Source organism: Anarhichas minor, unplaced genomic scaffold (genome assembly GCF_050575085.1).
Source record: "Anarhichas minor isolate MPS153535 unplaced genomic scaffold, ASM5057508v1 ptg000027l, whole genome shotgun sequence".
In the NCBI taxonomy this organism is placed as follows: domain Eukaryota; kingdom Metazoa; phylum Chordata; class Actinopteri; order Perciformes; family Anarhichadidae; genus Anarhichas; species Anarhichas minor.
Genome location: NW_027466473.1, coordinates 18,930,374 through 18,954,996, shown reverse-complemented (window position 1 = coordinate 18,954,996; position 24,623 = coordinate 18,930,374). Strand labels below are relative to the sequence as shown.

Sequence of the window (24,623 nt, the reverse complement as noted above, 5' to 3'; positions counted from 1 at the left end):
CAGGGACGGCGTGTCCATATACGCATGTTACATGAATTTTCAAAATAAACTTCCATCTTCACAGGAAGTTAGGTTTAGGCAACACAACTACTTACTTGGGGTCAGGATAAATTGGTGGTTGATGTCGACTTGACTAATGACTTACGTGACAAAATAAGTCAACGTTGACTTAGTTGCACACGGGACACAAACAGCGGTCTCTTAGGTGAAAGTCCTGTGTTTGTTTGAACCAGCCACCCTAATCCTGATCAGATTATTGTGCTCTTTATACTGCAGTTGCTCTGACTGTGTAACAATGATGTGGGTGGGTTTACATTGGAGTTAGCTGAAGTCCTGGTGTGTCGCATATAGATGCTAAAGTGTGCCTCGGTGTTTTGGTCAGACACTGGGCACTGACCAAGCTGCGGTATTTGACGAGTTAGGTGTGAGAACGTGTTGACTCAAACAGACTACAAAAAAAGTCTTAACTGTTTCCTTTGTATTTAATGATTTTAGGAAAAAATGTCCCCATTATGCAAAGAGCACTGCTCCCTGCATAACAGGGACCAGGTCTGATTGCAGAGCGAGGACAAGTAGCTTAATTGCCGTGAGCCCTTATGGGTGACCTAATTTCCTGAGTGCCCTTAAGGTTTGCCATTACCACAAGAGCTTACGGGTCTGCTCCTTCCTGCCCCTTACAATCTCACAATCAATAAATCATTCATAATCACCTCTGGTTCACCTATTGATATCAGGCTATAGCGGTTTGCTTTGCAGAGCCTCTTCGTGGCCTTCTAATCTTAACGGCCTCTGGTGCTAAACAGCCAATCCGAGAACAATATGTGAGCGGTAACAAGGACAGAGTTCATTAGATCAGGATCTGATGACTGGCTATGCCTGCACTGAGTCAAATAATAATGTGGTTGTCATGCACATGTAATGGATAAATACTATATTATGCATTTCAGGATACTGCAGCTTTAACCTTTTGAGCTTGCAAGGTTAACACATGAAGACAAGACTGCATCACTGACCTTTTCATTACTGTAGACGAAACACACAGCACAAGATGATACTCGGGCGTTATTAAGTGCAGCCATTTGCTATTATAGAGTCAGATAGCTTGCAATGAATAGAATTTCTTTCTATGTAAGTTATTCAAGGATATTGAGTAATGAGTCTATAACAGACCAACTAGCACGTGCATTACGCATGAACTCAGAAGTACATTTTCTATGACTGATAGCTTGCCTCGAGCCTTCACGTTCTAATCAATAGCAGTATCACCTTTTCTTATTTAAGGTGTTGGCTCATTATGTATAGCACTTGAGGTATAATGGGAGCCTGAGGTGAAAATGTAATTAAAAAGATAATATCTTCCTCTACCCACGTCATCAACTGAATACTGAATATTATAGGTGTATTAATGTCTAGTGTAAAGCCTGACTCATGAACATGAAATATGAATGGAGAAATATATTTTTCTATGACAGATAGCTCGCCTCACATCAGTCCAATCTACTATGCTGGAATCAATAACGCTATACCCATTTATTTAAGATGTTAGTTAAAGCGTTTCACTGCACTCACCAAGCAGCCGAAGCAGAGATTGATTTTTTCGTATTAACCCTGTCGAATTTATTCAAGCCTTCACGGTGCTCCTGAAGGTATCACCCTGTACTTGTGTTAATTAGGAGCGCTCCCTTTATACTGCTTGTTTACACTGGTTTATGCATGTGATAACGATTTTATGACATCGGCACATACCAAGGTTCACTTCAGGCTGAGAAAAAGAGGTGGTGGACATATACATATATACAGTATGTATAATACACGGCCCCTGTTTCTCCCCTTACATTACCTCTGTCTCAGTCTAAATACACATGATATTCAGCAATGCAACATTCATTAAAGCTGAACCTGTGGAGATGATGGTGTATTTGTGAGGCATTCTGAAACGAGAAAAGTCCATCCAGTAGTCCTTATAACGGCAGTTATTCCTTATAGAGCTAAATTATGACAATTTATGGCCACTCCAGGCATTCAACTCAAGTCTCTTGCTGCTCTCTTGTAACTGTTCCTCCCATTGCAACCTATATCCAATGCCTCCTTGACATGATGGTGGTGGTGACTGAGTTGTCAGTGATTTGCTCCGTTGCTGCCACACTGCCCACCTGAAAGCTCTATGCTGCAACAGGTGCAACCTCTTGCTGCTATTGCCGCTGCTGTCCATAAACCATTTCATAAGCACAACCTGAGTCTATATTCCCCAGGGAGGGGAAGTTGTTATCCCTGCCGTGCAGCGTTTCCTTGTGAGGAGTGATGAAATCAGAGCCTGAACGCCAAATATCATCTCTGCACATATTCACATAATAATCCATTGAATGAGCGGGCTGACTGAAGTCAGAGTAGTTAATTAGTTAAGCTTCATTTTGAGGCTTAGATCTTTGTAAGCTCAGAAAACGCTAATTAAAGCAACCACAAAAACTATTTCAAATATCACCAGGTAAAACTTAAAAGCGCCAGAGACCTTTGTATCTCTCACTGTACATTGCACTCTATTCTAGTAAAAAGACAGTCGACGGAGACTAAACTGCAGTGGACATTGGTTCGAACTTAGGAGTCTCACTACTATAGTGTGTGTTTTGAATATGTCCGTTCCGCACAACGTGATTGGTTGAAGCCCAGAAAAACAAATTACGCTGCATTTTATCCGCTCAAAATTCACGTTCTGCGTGAAAAAGTTGTCGACGATATAAATGATTGGAACGGGTGTAAAAATGTTGACTTCGCAAAATCTGAAATCCTTCATCAGAATAAAAAGGTTATCTACCGTCAGGCTTCATTATCTGCAAATGGTTACTGAAGATGAAAAGTAAATGTGTTGCTGTGTGTCCATATTAGTTAACATGTTCTCCATCTGCGGTGCATGATCGTAATATATTAAGATTTAGAGTAAAAAAATAATACCAACACTGATTATTTTGGACATTAATATCTTTCCTTTTTTATTAAGACAAGAACTCTTCATTGTTTTGTAAAAATGTCTATTTATGAACCAATACAAAATGTGTATGGGAATGTGGAACTCCTTTTCTCCATTAATACACATTAACATTTCCCAAGAACAGCAGAGAGACAAAAAGAATCAATCTAAAAACAATGACTGGTGACACAATCAAAACTGTTCGGGAATCATACGTGCTTCCAAAGGCGGCGGTGCGTTGAAAGCCACAGTAATAGTACAGCCACAACAAGTTCCTGGTCCTGCTTCATTCCAATTAACAGTGTACTCTTTATGATCTATGTCAACACAAAGCAATACTTAACACATCTTTTACAGTGCACCAAATATTAAGAAAAATACAGAAAACATGTACAACACATATGCAAAATACCACCAATTTTCCTTCTTAGATCTAAAATAATGAGTCGCACTTGATTCGATGAGGATGCATTGTTACTTGCTTTTATGTCATTGGTGGGGCCTAAACTTTGCATTCTACCTGAGATGCAGCCACATCGGTCAGCAACGCATGAACCAGAGACAGGACATTATCAAAAGATTTTAATGTGGAGAAAACTACACCAGTTACACTGTAAGACCATTTTTACTTTACTGGGCATTTAGAAAATACAATTATACATACAGTAACCTAAAATATCATTCTATTTATTTCAAATTGAGATTGATTTTCAATCCTCATCATTTCTGAATATTTAAACCTACTTGAATGTTATTTTTTATGTTGTTTTGCTCATGGTACATTTTATATTGGAACTTTGGGAGAGCAAAATCATAATAGGTAAAACATTTGGAGAAACACTCCTGCCCTTCCAACGCACAACAGATTTAATATGCACAAATAAAATATTAATGCATCAGCCTCAACGGAAAAGACAATACTCGGTTCTATTCCTTTATTGGCAAGTACATACGTATTTTGAAGTCTGATTAAAATGGAAGCTGCCACATGTCACTGAAGCGAAATAGTGCTCACTGTAAAATACAAATCACACACTCTGTCTTGCAGATGAAGTGGCATCTGCCCTGTGATCCATAAAGCAACAATAACAAGTCAGTTAATAGTTTTATCAGACACCAGACTGTAAAACATCGAACCTAATTTGAACCATTCCCCCACCCCCACCCCCACCCATCCACGTAACAAACACAAAACAGTGTCATCAGCATACAGTGTTAACTTAGTGGTAATTCCTATGTGAGTACAGAACCTTTAAATCAGAATTGACAGTTGGAGAGCGTTGGACACGTTATCTTTCATCGTTGTATGCAACATCGCTCCTGTAGCCCCCGACTACAACTGCTATATCATATGGAAAAGATATGTTCGCAGCTCCCACCCAGCCCTCCGACTGTCTTCTAAATCTGCAGAAAAATTATCAAACAACTTTTAAAATGATGCGTTATGCTCAGGATAGGGACATTTGCGTAATGCACCTCACAAGAACCTTCTCAACTCCCTTTTGACAAGCCTGTCACCTTCAAAATGATGTTTCTGTTAAACTAAACTGCATTCTGAATTATATTTCGAGGAAACATATGTTCTCCTGGATTATGGCCGCAGTTTGAAACACATGGTTAGCGTTGTAAATTTAAATAAACGAAAAAAAAACGCAACAAGAATTCTTGGTTACATTTTGCAAAACATGGTTTAACATGGTTTGGCTGAAAGGGGCTATTGAGAACATTGATAACATTCAGCCACTAGATTTCACACTTTCTCTCCCTCGTTCCATTGCACTACAGCTATGTGATATATCTGGGATTTCACAGGATTGGAGGAGTTTCAGGAAGTAAACAGAGACTTAAGAGAGAACATGAGAGTAAATGTTATATGTGGCTCACCTCATGTTCTGCAGTTACTTAATGAGATAAACAGAGAACAGCGACTCATTACTTGATAAGTTCTTGCACAACCTGCATCATATTTAGTCATGTGGAGTGAGACTCAGACAGGCAGTCATGTCAAGTGATGATTCTTTTGTGGTAGAGCAATGAAGTCATTTTGCAACATGTGGCCTACATTAACTATATAATTAGGTGATTATGTGTGGTGGTGTTTCTAGATTTATGGAACGTTATCCACGGCAGTGTCATTGCACTAATAACTCACACGCCTTATTTGAATTAGCAACCAATCGTCAGATATCTTCCACACAGTCATCATTTTTTTAGGCATCTTTCTTAAATCTCTGTGGATGCACTATTTTAAACAATATATTTGTAGTAAGTGTCTTTGTCACGTTTTTGAAGTTATGAACTAAAATTAGAACGAGTCAAAGTTTACTTTTGGGTTCTCCTGGGTGAGAGTCCCGTGTCGACCCACTTCTTCCCTACACAGAGTTCCGCACACTACTATTAAGAAGGTATTTGTGACACGTCAAAAGCAAACGTAATCCGGGAGCAAACACGTAATTGACAATGCAGTTTTGTTGTCTGGGAACAGAATTTGTAGGATGCATGGGGTTTAGGTTTAAAATAAAACCCAAAACCACAATCTCCATATGGAAAGACTGAATGCTGTCTTCATGCATGACTATGATATATATTAAAGCTATCACATTGTTAATGTGTTGCAATCTGAGCTGCACATTGAGAAATTCCAATCAAATGTGTTAACATGGCAAAAAAGTATTGAATCTTGGATATGAGTGTCCACACAGCAAGCAACACCGTTATGACAATGGCGTCTAGCTACATATAAATCAAAACTGTGTACATTTTATTATTATCATTGATATACGTCATGTATATAAAATGGAAAACCAAAAGGCTTCAGTGAAATCTGAGGTTAACGGTGGAGTAAGAAGTACGGTGGTGATAAGCCACAGTATTAGCTAAAAACTCATGTGAGAGAAAATACATCAATCAACTAAAAAACAAGCAAATTAGGACACAAATTGACAAATTTGACAACACATACAGGGCATAAACATTGCACATATTAATTTTGCGCTTAAATAACGTGTACAATTTCACTGATGTTACTGTACAAGGCAAATAATTTAACTCTTTTTTCTCTACTGATTTGTTATGATTTACGTTTGTCAAATTGATCCTGGTACAAATACTTCAGAACAGCTTTACCGTGAAAAAACGCAGGCATAGGTGACTTAAAAAATTAATACTTTAGGAATAGTTGCAGACACTCTTGGGGTTGATGTTAAGTTTATCATTTGTGTTGAATAAATGTATAAAATGACAAAATATCATGACACACAGAACCAAAACTTTGAAGGTGTACACTGCCACCTACCCACAGCTGACATAACAGAGTAAGGGCTCATTAGGCGAGCTGCTTGCTGTGTGAACACATAATGATGACAAACAATGCCATGAATAGACCCTTATTGCCATGTTAAGAAGCCAGGGCATGAATGTAACCCATGGATTACCATCCCGGAGCACAACATGTGTATTAGGTTCAGTTACTAACAATTAATTACTTTTGGCATTCCTCAGTGCTCCCCAGCTGGCGCAGCAAAACAGATCCTCATTCAGTTTTGGCAGGTGATACATAAAGCAAGATAGAGAGGCAAAAATAATGAGTTTTAGCACGTACGTACATGCAAAAATATTAACAATTGTCTACGCACTCAAGCTGCTGCATCAAAGAAAAAAAACATTATTAGAAGGTGATGGAAAGTGGAAAGACTGGATTGTCTTTCAGAGCATTTCAGTTTGAAGACATTTACTTCCATATTGACAAAAGTCACAATGAGTGTAACATAATAAAATCCACCAAGGTACTCCATTGCAATTCTATTAAGTTGTAAAAAATATTTCTTAGTAAGGATTAGTGTACAATACAGCTGTGATTCCATTGGCTTGTGTGCGTCTATGGGATAACATGAACGCAGGATGTTTTGTGCAGCTTATGTGTTCCTAAAATCAATTTGAATGCGTTTGGTTGAGGCCGTTTCTCTTATCGGTAAAGTTATATACAATACGCCAGCATCTTTCGGCTGCTAGTTGGCCAATATTAACAGCAAATATTTTTTTTCAACAGCCCGTTTATTACTGAGACATCTTGACTGAGAGCCTACCAAAACCAATTTTAAAACAATTTACATTTTCTTACTTTCCCATTTGTAAGAAAAATATTCTAGAGTGAAAGCAGATGGAAATCAATTGAATCACATCATTACAACTCAATAAAAGCTGGTGGGAAAACAGAGCTTCCATCCACACTAATAAAAAAACAAATAATAGTACTCAACAGAGAAAGAAATCAAAATAATGAAATGGCACCACCGTGAAGACAAAACATGTACTACTTCTCTTTACTAAGAAAGGTATTTTTTAAGAGGCAGTAGTAAAAACTGCTTTGAAGAACAAACTGAGGTTGCGAAACATGAATTTAAAAAGTGAATTGGCCCAATAAAATAATTTAACATGATCCCTTGCTGCCTTCTTTTTGATTATGTTTTGAATGTGGTTATGTTCAGGGGTGGGGGGCAGGGAGAGCATATACAGTACATCAAACCTGTTTCTCATTTATGTCCTTTGTACAATGATATGTAAAGCATTCCATGCATTTTTGGAGCTGTCAAAAACTTCGGGGAAAAAAAAAGGAGAGGGAAGTAATGGCTTGAGACAAATCACAGTATACTGGAAAGAGTTTTTGTTATGCAGTAGAGGAAGCGTGTGTGCAGACACATTTGGGGAAATGAATACAGTGGCTGTGTAATTTTACCATCATACAAAAAAAGCCAACAGCACATCGATGATTACGAGTGGGGAAAGATGAAACAGGGGGAAAAAGGAGAGCAACAAGGTTATGCAAATGAGGATCAACACAAATCCAAAGGATGGATAGAACAAGGCACAGAATTTTCTGCAAATGGTTGAACTAAATAAAATTCGTACCAGCAGTTAGGGAGGTGTTGAAATGGTGAAGCTCTCTACAGTGAATTCTGGCAACGTGTGGCACAGCCTTCCCACCCGCAACCCCATCCCCTTCTCAGTTTACTGAAAACCCCAACCCTTCCATTTTTTGTCCTTTTTTTTTTTTACACACAAAACATTCCATCTACATCTGCAGACTAGACTAAACAACGGCTTAAAACCAGGCCTTTCTTTAAAACCCCCTCTCTCTTCTACTCCCTAAACTCTCGACTCTCACTAAAAAGTGATCCTGAACCAACTCCAATCCCTCCGTCAAACCCCCCTCTCCCCCTGTCCCGGCCCCAAAGACACCTCGTTGTCCCAAAGAGGACACTAGAGTGAGGGGGTCCCGTTTTGATTAGATGTAGTACTCTTTCTTTTCGTCCGAGTTGGTATGGCCACCCTCTGCGTTGATGATGGCTGTATCCGCGTCCGCTGCGTCGTCTGCTCCTTTGGCTTCGTGTGTGAAGTAGGTACCTGAGGTGGAGGGGATGAAGGACAGAGTCACGGACTGGGTAATAGCCTGCTGCGTAGATGATACAAAAGTTTAAAATGTGCCTCTACATCCCTCAGCACCTAATTATGTAAATCCTTCTCCATGTGGCCATTTACACAAACCTAACACCAGCAAGCTGTAATATTCAGATTATACATCATTTCCACTTCTTTTCATTCAAATTGGCACATGCAAATCAGGGTTTTAAAATGATCTCGAGTGTGTGGAAGAGCATGGCTCACACCTTCAAATTAACCTTGTCAAGTTCAGAGGAGGGGAAAAAAGGAGCTAGCGAGCCCCTTAAAACTGAATTTATTTAAAGATTTATTCACATCCTATCACAGCAGAGGTTGATAACGGAGGCGACATTCTAGATCGACTGAGGATGGGCACTTAAAATGTGGAAATAAAAGCACAAGTTCTGCTTGAATAGATGGAAATAAGGTGGTGCTGCATCACAAGGATGGTTACCTGGGATATCTTGAGGATGTGATAAAAAGCCAAATCCTATTTATTTTTTTCCTTCTTTTTGTTCCCCATATTTATGTTCTCCAGCACTACTCAGCCTCTGATTGGCCAGTATTTGTTGCAGAATTGGTTAAATTCATTGCTGATGAAGAAGATTGGTGAATATTTGGTGAGGTAAATGAGTTAAACTCACATGCCGATGGCAGCCTTCTTGTTTAGTGCTCCTGGTTACAGGTACAAAATGTTTGCCTATATGGATTAAAATAGGCACTTTAAGGAGTTCGACCCTATGACTTTTGGAAATGCAACCTTAGTTTGAACAGTCATATCATCTATCTACCTATCTATCTATCTATGCTGTGATCCGCCCCCGTTGCCGGTTAATACACCCTACTCCCACATTTGTTCTCATGGTTATGAGTCGCTTCAAGAAGCCTCATTTTTTGTTGAGTAATTATTATCAAAAGTTTTCCGACGGAGATAGTTAAACACCTGAAAGTATAGATGTATTGTTTTTCCTAAATTACTTCCCCTGGCTCCAGTCTCACATCTCAACATTTCTCTGCATAGGTGTGGCAACCAAAAGAAAAAATCTCCTCTCTATCATTATTGCTCTTTCATGAATATTCATATCTGGCATCCACTGCAATTTTAAAAGCTTACAACTCGCACCATACACAATGCCATTAGGCAAAGTGGTCTCTAGTTGACTTTTACTGCTGCATAGTCACATGGATGCGTTTAATTTATGTGTTTCGCCACAAAAAAGGATCTTAATTGACTTTCCATTGCCATTGTTTTTATGCTGAGAGACATGAAGAAAATTGACAATTTGTGTCCCTGTACACGAAACAAATAGAATACATTTCAAAGCTATTTCTGGAAAATCTTTGGTATAATATTCCTGTAAGTAAGTAGAACATATATGCTAGTGTTTAGTGTAGCCTGTAAACACTGTATTTTCTTTAAACTGCCTCTAAAGTTTACTGAGTTTTTCTGTATCTATTTTTTAAGTCATGCTGTTTGTTGATTTTATTTTACTCCCTTTAATCAGCATGAACAAGGACGGTTTGGTTTGTAAGGTAGTGATATATCTTCCTGGCTTTCATGTATTTATTTTCCATTTGTACATCCTGTCCCATGTTCTCCAAATAAAGACGAAGAGATTTATTTGCCAGGTGGTTGTTAGTCAAACTCGAACAGTATCTTTATAACCCACCCACCTCAGAATTTCTACAACTACAGTAACATGGCTGTAACGTGTGACGATAGAGTGGCGTTTTATTGGCTGATTGAGTCCAGAGCTCGCGCTCTGCTGTTTTACTCTGTCACCGCCTGTGGATGGTAAACATTTCCAGCTCCTGTCCATAGTTTCATTTATGCATGCTGTATATAATAATCTGTCCCAATGCAGCTTTAGTTAGAAAGCAAAGGTGAATGCGTTAGTTCTGGGTATGAAGCTGTATTTTCAGGTCCAGTACCTTTGTGTCTTGCGAAGTAACGCCCCAAGACGATGAGTAGACAGAGCATAGCGAAGACGACCACGGCCACCACTCCTCCAATCACTGCATGGTCCACCGTTCTGGGTGCTCCTTCTCCAGCTCGTGAATCTGAAAGCAAAGGGAAAAGAAACTCAGTGTGGATAGACGACAGTTCTCGGTGTGACATTGTGGGAATAGCAATCAGCCACCACATCCCTGCTGGGACGTGTGACAGTCAAATGTGCTGACAGGCATCTAGAGATGATACTTTAAAACGATAGTTCGGTATTTTTAAGTGAGGTTGTATCAGGTACATATCTATAGCCAGTGCATTGCACAGTAGACGGCGGTCGGCAGGCCACCAGTTTGAAAGGGAACTTATCTATACTGTATTTCTTCATGGAATCGGCTTGCTTTGAAGAGAGCATGGATAAGTTTCACTTACGGTTCAGTTCCCTGTTAAAGAGGGCTGTGTGATGGCAAGATAGAGCTGTGAAAATATTCTAAATATAGCGTACACTTAAACTCCAAACTTTCTCCAAACTCAGGTACTGCCAACCGCCGTCTAGCAGTAGGTAATACACTAAGTAAGGATAAGTACCTTATAGAAACCCACTTCAAAATATCAAAAAATCTTTAATCTTTAATGCCCAAACTGAATGAAAGAATGAAAAAAAGAATGAAAAAGTTCCAACAAGACTAAATAAGTTGGTAAAATATGCACTCAATGGCTGTTCATCACGAAGAGTAGAGTATCTTTGTTTGATTCTCTAATGAATTTATCCACACCAAATCTGTACCAAACCCCAACCATCTCTTCACATTCATTTTACACTTTGTACATAAACTTCCATCTCAAAGCATATAACTTAACATAACAGTTTCCCTTGCCTCGTGGACGGACTGCAAGACGATATTTGCCTCAGCCTAAATGTGTGGTTTCGTGGACTGTACCGTACTGGACTGGTCTGGTTGTTAACCATTAATTTGTGTTGCATTCACTGCAATATGTCTTCTTTTGGTATCTTTTGTTATACTCCTGGACAAGTTTGGCTCCTTTTTATCTAGCCGACATTTTAATAACCACTCTACAAAATTGCCATGACGATAACAGTTTGGTTTGCAATCAGGAATTGATTAAACTGAGCAGGACAGGAATGACGATGTTCCTGACGGGCTGTGTGAAATCACTCGGGGACAGATTTACTGAGAAAATGGCGTCGGGCAAATGTGCGCTGCGATTTTCTTTGAGTTTTTGTGGCCGCAATCTGTGTGTATTCAGCGCCTGATTTACTAAGGCAGCAGCTCATTACGCAGTCAGCTCCTGGTACTGCCCTCTAGACACACTCTGATGGAGAGCTCATTACTATTACTCAGAATAATGCTCGTAAAATTATGATTTCATAATCTCACTCTGTTTAGCCTAATTTCTTCATATCTGTATCTAATAATCAGTTATTAGGGGAAAGCAAGGCAGTTTTTATCTAGAATGCATGTTTCATTCACAAAGGTATGATCGGAAAATCAGGCCCGACCCCACAGAAACACACAAAGTGTCCGTCTTAGCCGCCCCAAATTAAAGTCGAACCACGGCAGCAGTTTAAAAAGCTGGAACTTTTAGCAAAAAAAAAAAAAAAAAAAAAAAAAAAAAGCATTACAAGCTAAAGTAAATTCGTGACGTAATCTCTGTCATGCACCTGCCCATAGGTTTGAGTGGTTGTCCATCTCCATGTTGACCCGAGTAACGCTGTGTTTACCCGCGGGCATAGCCAATGGATGGACAACTCTTTGTGGCTCTTGTAAATCCCAACTGAGCTATGCCTCCTTTTCTACCAGAGATACTTTTCCTCAGTACATTCAATTGGAATACATTATCAACCTCTGTTAACACATCTCCTCTTAGTATGTGTGCAATCCTCTGTTAATTGTATGTGCAACATGCACACTGTGACTCAAGCCTGGTGTGTCTGATTGATAAAAACAGCACATGCACCTAACATTCGATTTAACGTTTCTTGCATCAAATGTCTGTTTAAAAAAAACCCCCAAAAAACATTGTTGAATAAAGCTGTAGAAGAAACTTTAAGGCAACCGTGCAGACAACAACACATTTACAAACTATTCACTGAGTGGGAATGTTGGATAATGTGTTTAAGTCTTGAATTGAATTAAAAAAACGCCAGGGACTGGACAACAAGCCCCTGAAGCTCTTGGCTTTAATGCTATGTGAAAGCTATTGATCAAGTGTAGGGATCCATGACAACCCAAAGTTAATATCCGTTAGGGGATGTGATTGGCCCTTCTAAGCACAAAGGAGGAGCACATTTTTTCATCACAAGCCCACACGATGTGTTGGAGTAAAATTAATGGGAGGGGTGGAGGTGGAGGTGAAGGTGGTGGAGAGAAGATAACTTACTCGGCGTAAGTGTTGCATTGAGATGTGACCTGGAATTGATTCGCCATCCAGCTAGCACTTTGGTATACGATATAATGTGTACATTACTAATGCATTTTTATGCTTTCAGCTTATTAAGATACCATTACACCATACACTTAACCTTCACTTCCTCGATAATGTCTTTTTTAAAGACAAGAAAGTAGGGAATGCCAGAAAAAGTAAAGTCAGAACACTGAACACCAGCCAGCTCTTAGCAGTCAGATCACGTGGAGGAAACCATCAGCCCCCACCATCCATTAGCTATAGTAACTCGCTAAAACCCCGACACATGCTTCTCCAGCCTAGTTCTACACTCAAGGGATTTGCTGAGTGAGCTCCGGGAAAAAGAAGCAGCAGGCCACAATTTATTAACGAATAACAGAAACAGAGAGAGAAACATCATGGATAACATCAGCTACCACCCACCTCTACACACCGGCGCTATAACCTGCAGGGATAACAGAGGTGGGGGAGGCAGAGCAGTGCCACCTGTCAAACTCAACAAAACATTACCTGATGGATCTAATAGGTTATTTTGACTTCAGATTTTCTTTTTTAGTGCTGGGCAGATTCAATTAAACTGAGCAGGAATCCCTCTGACATCCAATTCGCTCTTGTCAGGCGCTGCTAAAGCTACACTTTCCTATTACGATGTTAATGTGGACTGTGGCTTTTGGGGAAGCAGGAGAGTGTGTGTGTGTGTTTGGTGTGTGCGGTGTGGTCAGAGTGGTGGGGGGCAGCTTGGATGGTTACAATGAACGATTCCTGGTTGTCTATATCAAATATTCCTGGTTAAAACTCTGATAAGGGAGAGGGTGGGGGGAGAGAACATGAAAGTCTCCACAACGAGTCCACAAGTCTACAACATATCATACGTTGCTTCGTTCCATTATATACTGGAGCCTCGTGGATTAACCTGCGTGAACACGACTGGCCCTAGTCTGGCCTGTTGGTGGTGCTCGAGGGAAGGTTGTGTGGTCACTAAAACCTCCTCTTACTTTGAAAGAGCTTGAAAGTACGCGATAAACTACATGGGAATCACTTTCACCCCCGCAGGTTGCTTTAAGGTTAGAAATCCTTGAGGCTCCCCAGTACCTCACCTGGGGCTCTTCTCATTTCTCAGTTTGTACGTCCTTGACTATTTTCCTCGCCTCCTCTCCTCCTTCCTTCGCCCCTTGTGCACCGGAGATGCCAGCAGATGAGGCGAGGAAGACACACAAGGAGAGAGGAGTCGAGGCAACGGGCATTTAACAAAATGAGACATTATAGCTTAAGAGCTGTCATTTTAAAGCGACACTTAATTAAATACGCTGCTGGTAGAGCGCTGTATCAAGGCTGAGTTCTAACCGCAGCGGCCCGGGTTCGATTCCTTTGCTGTGTCATCCCATCTCTCTCTCTCCTTTCCCATCTGTCTTCAAGCTATCACTACCCAATAAAGCAGAAACGCCAAAAAATATCTTTAAAAAATAAATAAATCCTTGAGTCTGACAGCTTGTTCCAGCTCTTCATTGAAGTTGTATGATGCTTACACTGAGAGAAATATTCAAAGCCAATACATCTTTTTTTCATAACCATTCCATCAAAAAGAAATATTGTACATGTCATATGCATCATTTCATACCCATTTCACCAAAATTCAGCCTGACATATTTGTTATCATTGGAAACTTTGGGATCTTCGCTAGAATTGAAACTAAAGTTCTGTGTGTTTGAGGAGGTTGATTTTCAAAATACTTGGCAAGGTGTCTTGTTTTTCAAGACGAGAGACATGAGGGTGGAGAGGGACAAAAACCTTTTACAGGAATCCTCTTCTGGAGAGTGTGAATATCAATCATTGCGTGGCTTCGTGGAGGCCAGTAAAGGACTGTCAGACCAAATGATTGATCACACTGTGGGCACAGATGTAGCCAATGGAAAGTGCAATTGAAAGGATAATTCATGGTTTAATACGTTGGGTAATAAGTTGGGTAATAATAACTCTGTACTTAAATGTTGAGATCTGAGAATTACTCACTTGGTTGGTTATCATCTCTGATAATGATCTAAAAAACTAAAAATATATAAGACCAGAGTTGTGATAAACCAAAATTATCCTTTAGCTTCACTGTCGGGTACAATTTATAAATATGTTTATTTAATCCAGTTGCCTTTCTTCCTGTATTAACTGTTCTACTGTTCGTTAATTTGCTGGGTGAGATTTAAGTTTAGTTTCAGAAATAAACCCTGAATCCAAAATGTAGGTGTTAATGAATCCAGCAGTTCTCATCTTCTCTTTAATGAGAAAACAGCTTGTTAATACGTGTATGTTTTTGTCAACTTATTCCAAGCACTTAGTTTGTACCCAACTGAGAAATATTCATACATTTAAAAACAAAAAACAATCTCTGTTCTCCAGACATGACAGAAAAATAGAGAAAACTACAAAAAGAGAATATATTTGCTCTCATGCAAACACCTCTTATGCTCTACCTATAAACAAAACAAAAGTAATTTATATTGGTTGTTGTCACAGGAGGATTTCATAGTGCAATGTTCATGTAGCGTGTTTGTGCCGTTTCCTAAAGTACATTTAGCTTTGGTGGTGTGTGTTTTAATCACTGACTGAGCACTGGCACCTGCTTTCTCTCCTTAGTTTGATTGCAATTAAGTCTTCTTAAAGTTGGATTTGATGTTTTTAAAATGAGAAGAAAAAATAAGATGTATGATTTAATCACTCAGGATGCACACAGTCTCTTTCCCAAAATCAAAGTGAGCACGAAGCTCAACTTGTTTGCTGGATCTAGACCTTTGCAGGTCTTTCATGCCGCAGCAACAATAAGCCCAACAGACGGAGTTACACAAATGTGCGATGAAAGATGGTCTTCCTATAGAAGGTACGGATGGTATACTGTTTTGAAAACACAACCTTCCTCTGTATCCGTAGCTCAACTGTATGTTGTCAAATTTGAACAATAAAGTCATACAAAATATAACAGCGAGTTGTTTTTAAAAGATGCGGGATCATTTTCTCGTCATGTTTGGTATGGGTGGGAACTAGAAAATCCAAGCTTTCTAAACGCACCTTGCCTCAAAAACACAGTACCTTTTAAATGGGCAAACAAATCAGGCACAATTCACAATTTACATCTTGATTCTTGATTCAGTTACTCAAGGGTTCTACAGTGAAGGTGGGACTAACAGGAGTCAGCAGTCATCTTGCGCTAAGGGAACTCTGGCTGACCACTGGTTGGCTGTATCGAAGCAATTACACCGACAAGCCTTTCATCATTCTCTTCAGCTTGCTGAGACAAATCTGAGGAATATCTCGTAAAGTACTGTGGACCTTCCATTCTCCACACATCTGCCTGTACAGCATAGGACTCTGCCTTTGTTAACTGTTATTTCAAAGGTTTTTTGGGCGACTTACGTTAATTGTAACATGGCTATGTGAAAATAAATTGTGGTTTGAATCAAAACTCCCAGCAAACAGGATATTGATATTGCCTTTGAAATTTAAATTACATACTAGGCGATGATAACAATTACATTTTTTCTTTTATTGCATCTCTATTTACTCAGAAATGGTAATATAAATAGTTTACTTATATGGATTTATATACCTTATTAGCGCACCTTTCAAAGGACACCAGAAATATGCACATAAGCCTTTTGGTAGAGGAGCTATTGTTGATCATTTTTGGTATTCTATTTTAGACATTTCTATCCTAGAAATAGGGCTAGAGCTTAACATGAAAAGTTCTTGATGGAATGACAAAGCCAACAATTTCTGTCATAATCAAACAAACAAACAAAAAATAAAAGAGGGTTGTCTGGGTTCCATTTTTAAAGGGCCCTGTTTATAAGCCGGAATAACTATCTGCATGACAGCTGCAGAGCATGTGCTGTCAGCACTCAGTCCCAACGATCCCATATAAAGCAATTTGCACGTCATATCAGTGTGTATCAATTATGAGCAATTACTGTCACCTCTTGAAATACAGTTTATTTGTGTTATTATCTCACATAGGGAGTCAAAATTGCATGGGTCATTGTTTTAGCAATCAAAGAAGTGCACATTCAAGGCAATTTTATTTATTGCCTTTCCTTGAAAGTCACTTCTGTTGCAGTGTTCAGTTAAGTGCTTTCACGCATGTGTGGAGCCTAAAAACACAACCGATGTCCCAACATGGTTGGTGCCATTTATATATATTTGAAAGAACCATGCAGCTGTTTGGTCACGACTCTAGAATTTTCAGACAAGTTTGACAGCCGTTCCTCCACCTTCTTGTCCCAGAGTGTCAAATCAACAGACACTTATCACCAAACTGAAGAAAGTCGAGCATCTAGTAGCTAGAGAGCAGGATACGTTTCTTTCTAAGAGTTAGCGGAGACCAAACCAGAGCCAAAAGGAAAATGAAAACATTGCTCTGTGCCTGGTGATTACTGGTTGCAAACATGTTGTATTAAATAAGATGTAAACCTGGGTAAAAGTAGAAGTCTTTCTGAGGATGGGAAATATATTTTGATTCCCTATTTTCTTGCATTTAAATTTGTGAAAGTGCAGGATGGTTAAATATACAATTTAAGGTCATTCAGACGAGGATTTATGTTTATCAAATATTACTATTTATTTGTGTTGATAAGGGAACAATCAAGTTTCATTTGAATTCTTAAGGAATTGTGATTGATTAGCTGAATGTTTGTTAAAATGAAATGAGATGATTTGTTTTGTTTGTAGCATTTATGAGGCTAGAGTGTGCTAGCATGTTTGCTTGTATGGGTGTGAACCCCATGAAAAATAGCCAACGCTTATGCTAGAGGGGATCCTCTTAAAGAAAAAAAAGTTAGCTTATTAGGTAATAGAGTGCTGCAGCCATAAGTCCTAAAACCTGGAAATTAGTCAGCAGTTTTGTACTTCTGGTTCCCCGGTCATCCCGGAAACTCTCTGATACGTATATCACGGCAGCGCGTCAGTGAGCTTGTTTGGGTGTTGTTCTGCCCCCTAGTGGCCGAATATAAATGAATAAAGCTTTGAAGCATAAATAGCTGCTGTGTGTTATGTTGTCTGTTGGAGGCTGCTCAGAGAGATTTTATGATGGATCTACGGGCAATAACCCAGGGGTGTAGGGATATAAAAAGATAGATGATAACCACAATGGGGGTGTTTATTATTACTGTATATCACAAGCAACAGTACTGCTTTCTGTTCTGAATCCATATAAAGGCCTTTCCAAATAAAACTGTGAGTCGCAAGTTGTCAGTTTAAAAGCAAGGTATAGCATAAACCCGCTGTAAACACAGAGGCAAACAGTTGCAGAATCCAGCTCTGTAATTTCATATTAGGTTCATTTCTGTCTGGACGTATCTTAACGCTGACCCACAGCTCAGTCTCCCTTTGAAATGTACAGCAATATAAATGATTAATCACGGATGGGCATCAAACAAGGTATCCACCGGCTAAACAAAGCATGCAACAGTCAATCAAGAGTGGTCATTTTTGCAGTGGGAGAAGCGCTCACCTTAAGTGGGAGTATCTCATTTTCACAAGACATATTGACAGAGGCCTGATTTGAGACAGAGGAGATCTCCTAATTGGATCTCCTAATCTGCTAATTAAGCATTCGTGATTTTACTGGTGTGCCCGTGCTGCCTGCAGATAGAAGGGCAATCAGGAATACAGCGGCGCTATGCGGGTGGGGTGTCATAAGAGCACATTGGCTTGTCAAGATCCACTTCCATTGCCCACAACACTCTCGGTTAAAGAGTGAATGTAATTAAAGTCCCAATGAACCTATTCATTGAACCTATTTTAAAATGTCAGTTAAATCTTTTGCCTCTCGGGTAGCGCACTACACTGCTCACATACAGAGCGACTTGGCCTAAGATTTATTGAGTCTTTTTCAAAGTGTCAAAAAGGGTTTCGTGTTAAAAAGACAGCAGCGCCATTAAAAACAGAGTAGCTAAAGGGTCAAATAAAGTTGAAAATGAAATGATTAAAACCAACGTCATAAAGTTTTTACTTTTGTGGTGATTCAAGAGACAGTTCTGGCTTTGCTAGCCTGATCCCTGATTCTGAATAGTGAAGTCTGTTATTTAAAGGCCTCATTACTTTTGATATGTTGCAGTGACTGGTAAAACCTGAAAAAAACACTTGGCTTGAGGATCCCAACCTGATAACGTGTGATATTAAAATAATACTTCAGCGGTTCAGAACTACACTTGTATAAATTTGGAGGGCTTTCGAGAGGCATATAGTATAGTACAGGTATAGTACAGGTTCCTAGTGTCGGTCGAGCTCCAAATGTGATGGAACCTACATTTCCTATAATGCAATCGACAGCATTTCCATATGTACTCCGAGATAAGAAGACACATGATCATTAGGGTCATTTCATGTGACTATGTGTAAAATGAGTGGTGGTGTGGGGGAGGGAGGATAAAGTAGCATGTGGATAGACGCAACAAGACGCAGATTGCATCATGCGTTGGCGACCGTGGTCAGTGGTAAAGCAGGGTCGTCTCTCAATCAGTTCGATCCCGGCTCCATTAGACCATGTCGAACGGTATTATTAGTCCTGATGGGCAGGTACCTTGCCCCTGACATCAGTGTATGAAAGACTAAATGATGTGAATGATGACATGTAGTGTTAAAGTACAAGTACATTTACCATTATACCGTTTCATTAAAGATTTGTTGTGGTTAAAAACAATGAGAATCTAATTTCTTTAAATCGTGATCATACACAGATGGTTTCAAGGCAGATATGAGAAATTATTTTGGTCAAACAGCCAAAAGTCGATATACCGTTGGAAACACAATGTTGACTTGAGAGGAAAACTAAAAATACTTTAATTTTGAGTTATTAGAGATAGAATTCTGTTGGACTTCCACTTATAATGAGCTTTTCTACACTTCTGCGGATTGGGAGGGGGGCTGAAACATCATTTTGCTGTAATTCAATTAGACAAAGCAAAGAGGACAGTGACACTTCATTTCAATATGAATTCATATAATTTTTCATTCTATAATTATTTCTTCTTTCGCTGCAAAATGACAGTTATAATTACCAGTTACACTGAGGCATTGTTCGTCTTCTGAAAATAACAAGTCACCAGTATTCAATGTTCATTTTCACTTTCTGGTACAAACTTGTGGGCCTGCATTAAATATAGAAAGCTAAAAACACAGCTGAAAATGAAACTATATATATATTGCCAAATTTACTACAGGTACACTTCTCCTTTTGTGGTATTCCTCATGTTATATATGTAGATTAGTGGATGTAATGAATTCTATTTTGGGTACAAACAATGCAGTCACGAGAAGGAAAGCAAATGTTCCATCTCCAAGCAGAACAAAAGCCAATAGTGCATTATCTCTTAAGAAACCTTGCACCTTGTTTTTTTTCTCCTTTTTCTGATGGAGCTATTCATCATTTATCTAATCACGTTCGGTATTCATCCAAAATGTAATATAATTATGGGCTATAACTGTTCTCAGGATATTAAGCCGTATCTGGGCCACGGCTAGCTCAATAAACACCTTCTAATAATGGCTTTTAGTGGTCTCAGGAGTGACTTATCCTAACACATTGAGGACTCTCAATGGCTCCCAAGGCCAAATGAGTTTGCAGCTTGTTGCAGAGATGCACATCAGTCCTGTTAATGGGGGCAATGTTTGGAAAAAAAAAAAGAAGCCCAGTGGAGTTTTTCTCCATCCACCAGACTGCCCTTTCTTCTCTCAAGCGTGATTATCAACCCCCACCTCCACCAACGCTCTCCTCCCATCCCGCTGTCACTGAGCTGCCTCCAGCCCCGGTCATTTCATCGGCTGAAAAACTCCCCAGGATTTATGCCTGTGGATGTGAAAGGTGGCCAGAAGCCTGGGTTTGCGTTTGTGTGTGCTCATGTTGAATGATTTCTCACCTGACACCAGACATCTGAGGATTCCCTTGTGTTAGAAAATGTAATCTTTTGACTTTAACAGAGATAAGGTCAAAATTAATGACTGATAATTGGTCACGTATTCATTATAAAAGAAAATGCCATGACGCTACTCATCACGAAAACATTAAACTGTGTTTGAGCGATACGAAGAGAACAATCTCGTCAAGGTCAGCGTGACAGAAATGGAAGGCATTGATTAAATTGACTCCCTAAGTCAAGTCCTGCGCCTCCTCCCCTGCTCTTGGTATAGTGATAACAATAACAGAGGAGTGTGTGTACCCCGGTGTTGTGAGACAGAATAGTATCAGTGAAATTACATTGGGGGCTTTGTGTAGATCTGTGTACTCAGCGGAGACATCCCTGGGTGAAGGAACTGTGCCAAGGAAATGAGGGGCTAATCCTGGAAAAAGAGCCCGAGACAATGGCTACATTTACATACATGCAGTCAACAGACTGTCGCACATTCTCTGGTGAAGGTCGTACACAGAGATGATCTGTCGACACAAACCTTTCATATCTCACCTCACTGACTCAATAAATCCAAAAACAAAAGAATATGTTGCGATGAACGCAGGGAACACCATGACAGAGAGTATTAAGCAAGAGCCCTCTTAGTTAAAGGACAAAATAAGATAAGTTGTTGCCTTTTAAAACAACCCATTCGATTCATATGAGTCTACTTCAAGTCTACTTTGTTGAGGCCTTAACCGGGTTGTTTTCCCCTTGAGTTGCTTTAAGATTGAAACAAAGCTAAGGCTTGGTTGCACCAATAACGATTCATTTTTAAACCCTATAAAATCATATTTTAAGTTTAATTTAACAAGATTATGGGATATCTACGAACTACTGCTGATTATTTTTCAAAGGTTTAGCTATGAATGCTGGGTGGGACCAGCTTGGCTACTGTTTAGAGAGAGACAAACATTTTATTGCCCGGTTGCACATGCAGCCCTGCTCCACAGACACACACCACACGCATTACTAGAAAAAGAAGAATAGTGTCACTCCCAGCCCGCTTGAGCATAAAGTAAACATGGAGGCACTCTCCATGTTTACGATTTCATTTATAAGTCGATGTGCAGTGGAAGCGAGGGAATTTGTGACTGGCTTTGGGCCTCTTTTGCCTGCAATCTGAACGTAGCCTAAGGTTCCAACACCACTTCTTCTGCAAGGACAAGCAGATATACTCTGACACTTTTTTTGGCACAGCTCTTATCATAGTTAGTACTAGAATGTAGACGACGCCTCCGCATGCTCTCACACATACTGTACATAACGATGAGCTGCCACCAGAGAAAACAAGGATGTATAGAAACAATGTCAGGAAGTCTCAAAAGGGCTATTATAATTGAAGTTTCATATGATTGTTTAATCACATCTACTCAAATAAGAGCAACTGCAATGTGTGTTAAAGGCGGTTGTTCCAAATCCACGTGGACATGGTCTTCATTTTTACTGAGCCATTACAGTGTGGTTGTTTAAAAGTACATCAAATGACTCTGTGAGGTTTGACCTTTGTTGCACACATTTTGGCCGCTAAGCCAAGAGAAAAAAATACTGGATTTCAGCCATTATGTAAAGATGGAGGCCGAGCGGGATATTTTCTTTGTTATCTTAGTCCTTGTATGCTGGCTTTGTCATGCTATTTTGTCCGTCTTTGAGAAGCAGTGTTGTGGCACAATCTCTGCGTTGGTGTAGCGACGCTGACAAAAAAACCTGCAGTGATAATAAAATCCTATAACAGGGCTGAGTATAGGGTGTCGGCCTCTAATCCAAGCCTCACCTCAAAGGAAATTCAGGCCAGTTTACATGCATGGATGGTGTCAGGAAAAAAAAACAAAAAGAGAGAAAAGAAAATCTGCTGTTTTCCACACACAGCTTTGAATCCGAGCTGCTAACAGCGAGCGAAGCCAGTGAGGATGGATGATCTCCACGACACTAAATGTCGAGGGTTTTGTTTATTAATATATATTTTTTAACAGATATCCTTGCAATGACAAAGCCCTGGTTTTGGCATCATGGGAAAACAATTATTCCAGCATTTTCTGTAAAACACCCAGAACTTTAGAACGGCACAAGAGAGTGACCGAAGCCTCGGAAGGAAGCATTTGCTGAGAGGGAAATAGAGAAGAAGGGGCTACTCTTGCAATGCCGATTAATAATCAATTTCAATTTCCTCTCAGATGTGATTTTCATTCTTTTGGAAGATGTGTGAAGGTGTTTCCTGACAAACTCTATAATTTAGTTTTCTTTTCTCTGTCCTGCAGTCCTTCGGGCCAGCAATGGCCCAGCTAAGCTAAAAAATAAAAAAATAAAAAAAACAGTACGACTGTCTCAGATGAAAGTTGCAAGACTTGCTGCTGTCATGACAACACTGAGCCTCAGTGCAAATTATAATAAGAGCATTCAAAAGCAAGGAACATGCAGGTCACATGCCTTGGGATCCTATTGTGCAACTAAGACTTGTGAGGAATAATGCCAGCCTCAAGCTCACCACCTGCTGTTTCTGCCTGCTTGGAGCACAGAGTGCCAACCAAATTATCATCATTATTAAGGAAGAAATAGATATAATATGAATACAACCTGCATTGTATCGGATAAATGTTTTACCATTTAATATACGTATGCCATTAATCCAAGACAACACGTTGTGGGCTAATAGAGGCATACACAATGTGCAGACAATAATTGCCCAGTCAGTCAGTATGTTCACCACTTTAGTCCAGACTAAAATATCTAACTCTTGGATGGACTGCAGTGACATTTTGGTCCCCAGACATGACTGGTAATCTCCTCAAGGGAAGATTACGGACAGATTACATAAACATAATGTGATTTCATGTTTTTTTTTCTACGTATGTATGTATATGATTAAAGCATAATATGCTACATTGTTAGCAGGAAGGTTGTAAAGGGTATGTGGGAGATAATGTGGCAGCAGTTGGTGAAAGACGGCAGGTGTTAACATTTCAGCAGGTGGCAGAGCTGGATGATTGACAGATAGTTTGTGTGGTCTGATTCAAACTGTTTCAATAAAAGCAAGGACATTAGAAAATTATATAGATTTTTAATAGAATGACATGACACTATTACTAATGATATTAGTAATATTAGGTCATTTTGAACATCTAACAAAAAAAGTATGATAGTCCATGTACATTGGAAACAGTAAACACTGGCATGGATGCAATATTTTTATATTTTGATTTGAGTCACCTGAAATGCAGGTAAAATGTATTTATTGTGTGCTTTGTTTATTTCCTTGGCAAATTAATTACACTCAAGTTACGAGTGTAGTTGGTGAAAAGGCAACCAGATGAACTGACAAAAGCAAGAACCAAAAGACACGGAAATGATTTACGGGCTCTGGATTATTTACACAATGTTATTATTATTGTATTACTAAAATCAAATCAATATTGTACTTTTTAAGTATCATCAATTCCAGTATATCGCAACACTCGTGTTGACTATTGGACCATGAAAAAGTATGACTGTAACAAATGAAGCACATAAAACACGTTAGCCACTTGTTGACCTGATGTTTAAAATGTGTACCTTTGCTGTACAGACTAATTAAAAAGATCTCATGTCACAAGCCCCTGTCTGTTTCACCATGTGAAAGCCAGACGTAACCTTAGAGGTTCACTTAACTTTGTCACCTGCCATACTCGGTTGCGAGTCTAAAACTAATTAATGGAGCATATGCGCCTCATTTGTAGAGAGCCCCGAAGGCGGCTTCAAGCCACCGGACGCCAGTCTCAAAATACCAACACATCTATCTCTGTGTGCACATATGAAACAGGCACACGCATCTTAAAGAAAGGGATTCCATAGTGGCACTGATGTGGAATTTAATTATAAACTCCTCATAATCAGTGTTGGGTAATGTTACTTTACAGCGTTACCAAAAATAAGAACCCCT

At 39.5% G+C, this 24,623-nt stretch overlaps 1 protein-coding gene across 1 annotated transcript in view; it reads right to left on the bottom strand.

Annotated features, from left to right (window-relative positions):
• Positions 1-8,182: 8,182 nt before the first annotated feature.
• cadm1a (cell adhesion molecule 1a) overlaps positions 8,183-24,623 on the bottom strand; it is a 330,300-nt gene continuing 313,859 nt past the window's right edge. The window contains exons 11-12 of the mRNA XM_076102623.1: positions 10,337-10,465; positions 8,183-8,368 (exon numbers count right to left, since the gene is read on the bottom strand). Coding sequence (XP_075958738.1) covers positions 8,250-8,368; positions 10,337-10,465 — 248 coding nt within the window. The 3' untranslated portion in view covers positions 8,183-8,249. The remainder of the gene's footprint in view (positions 8,369-10,336; positions 10,466-24,623) is intronic.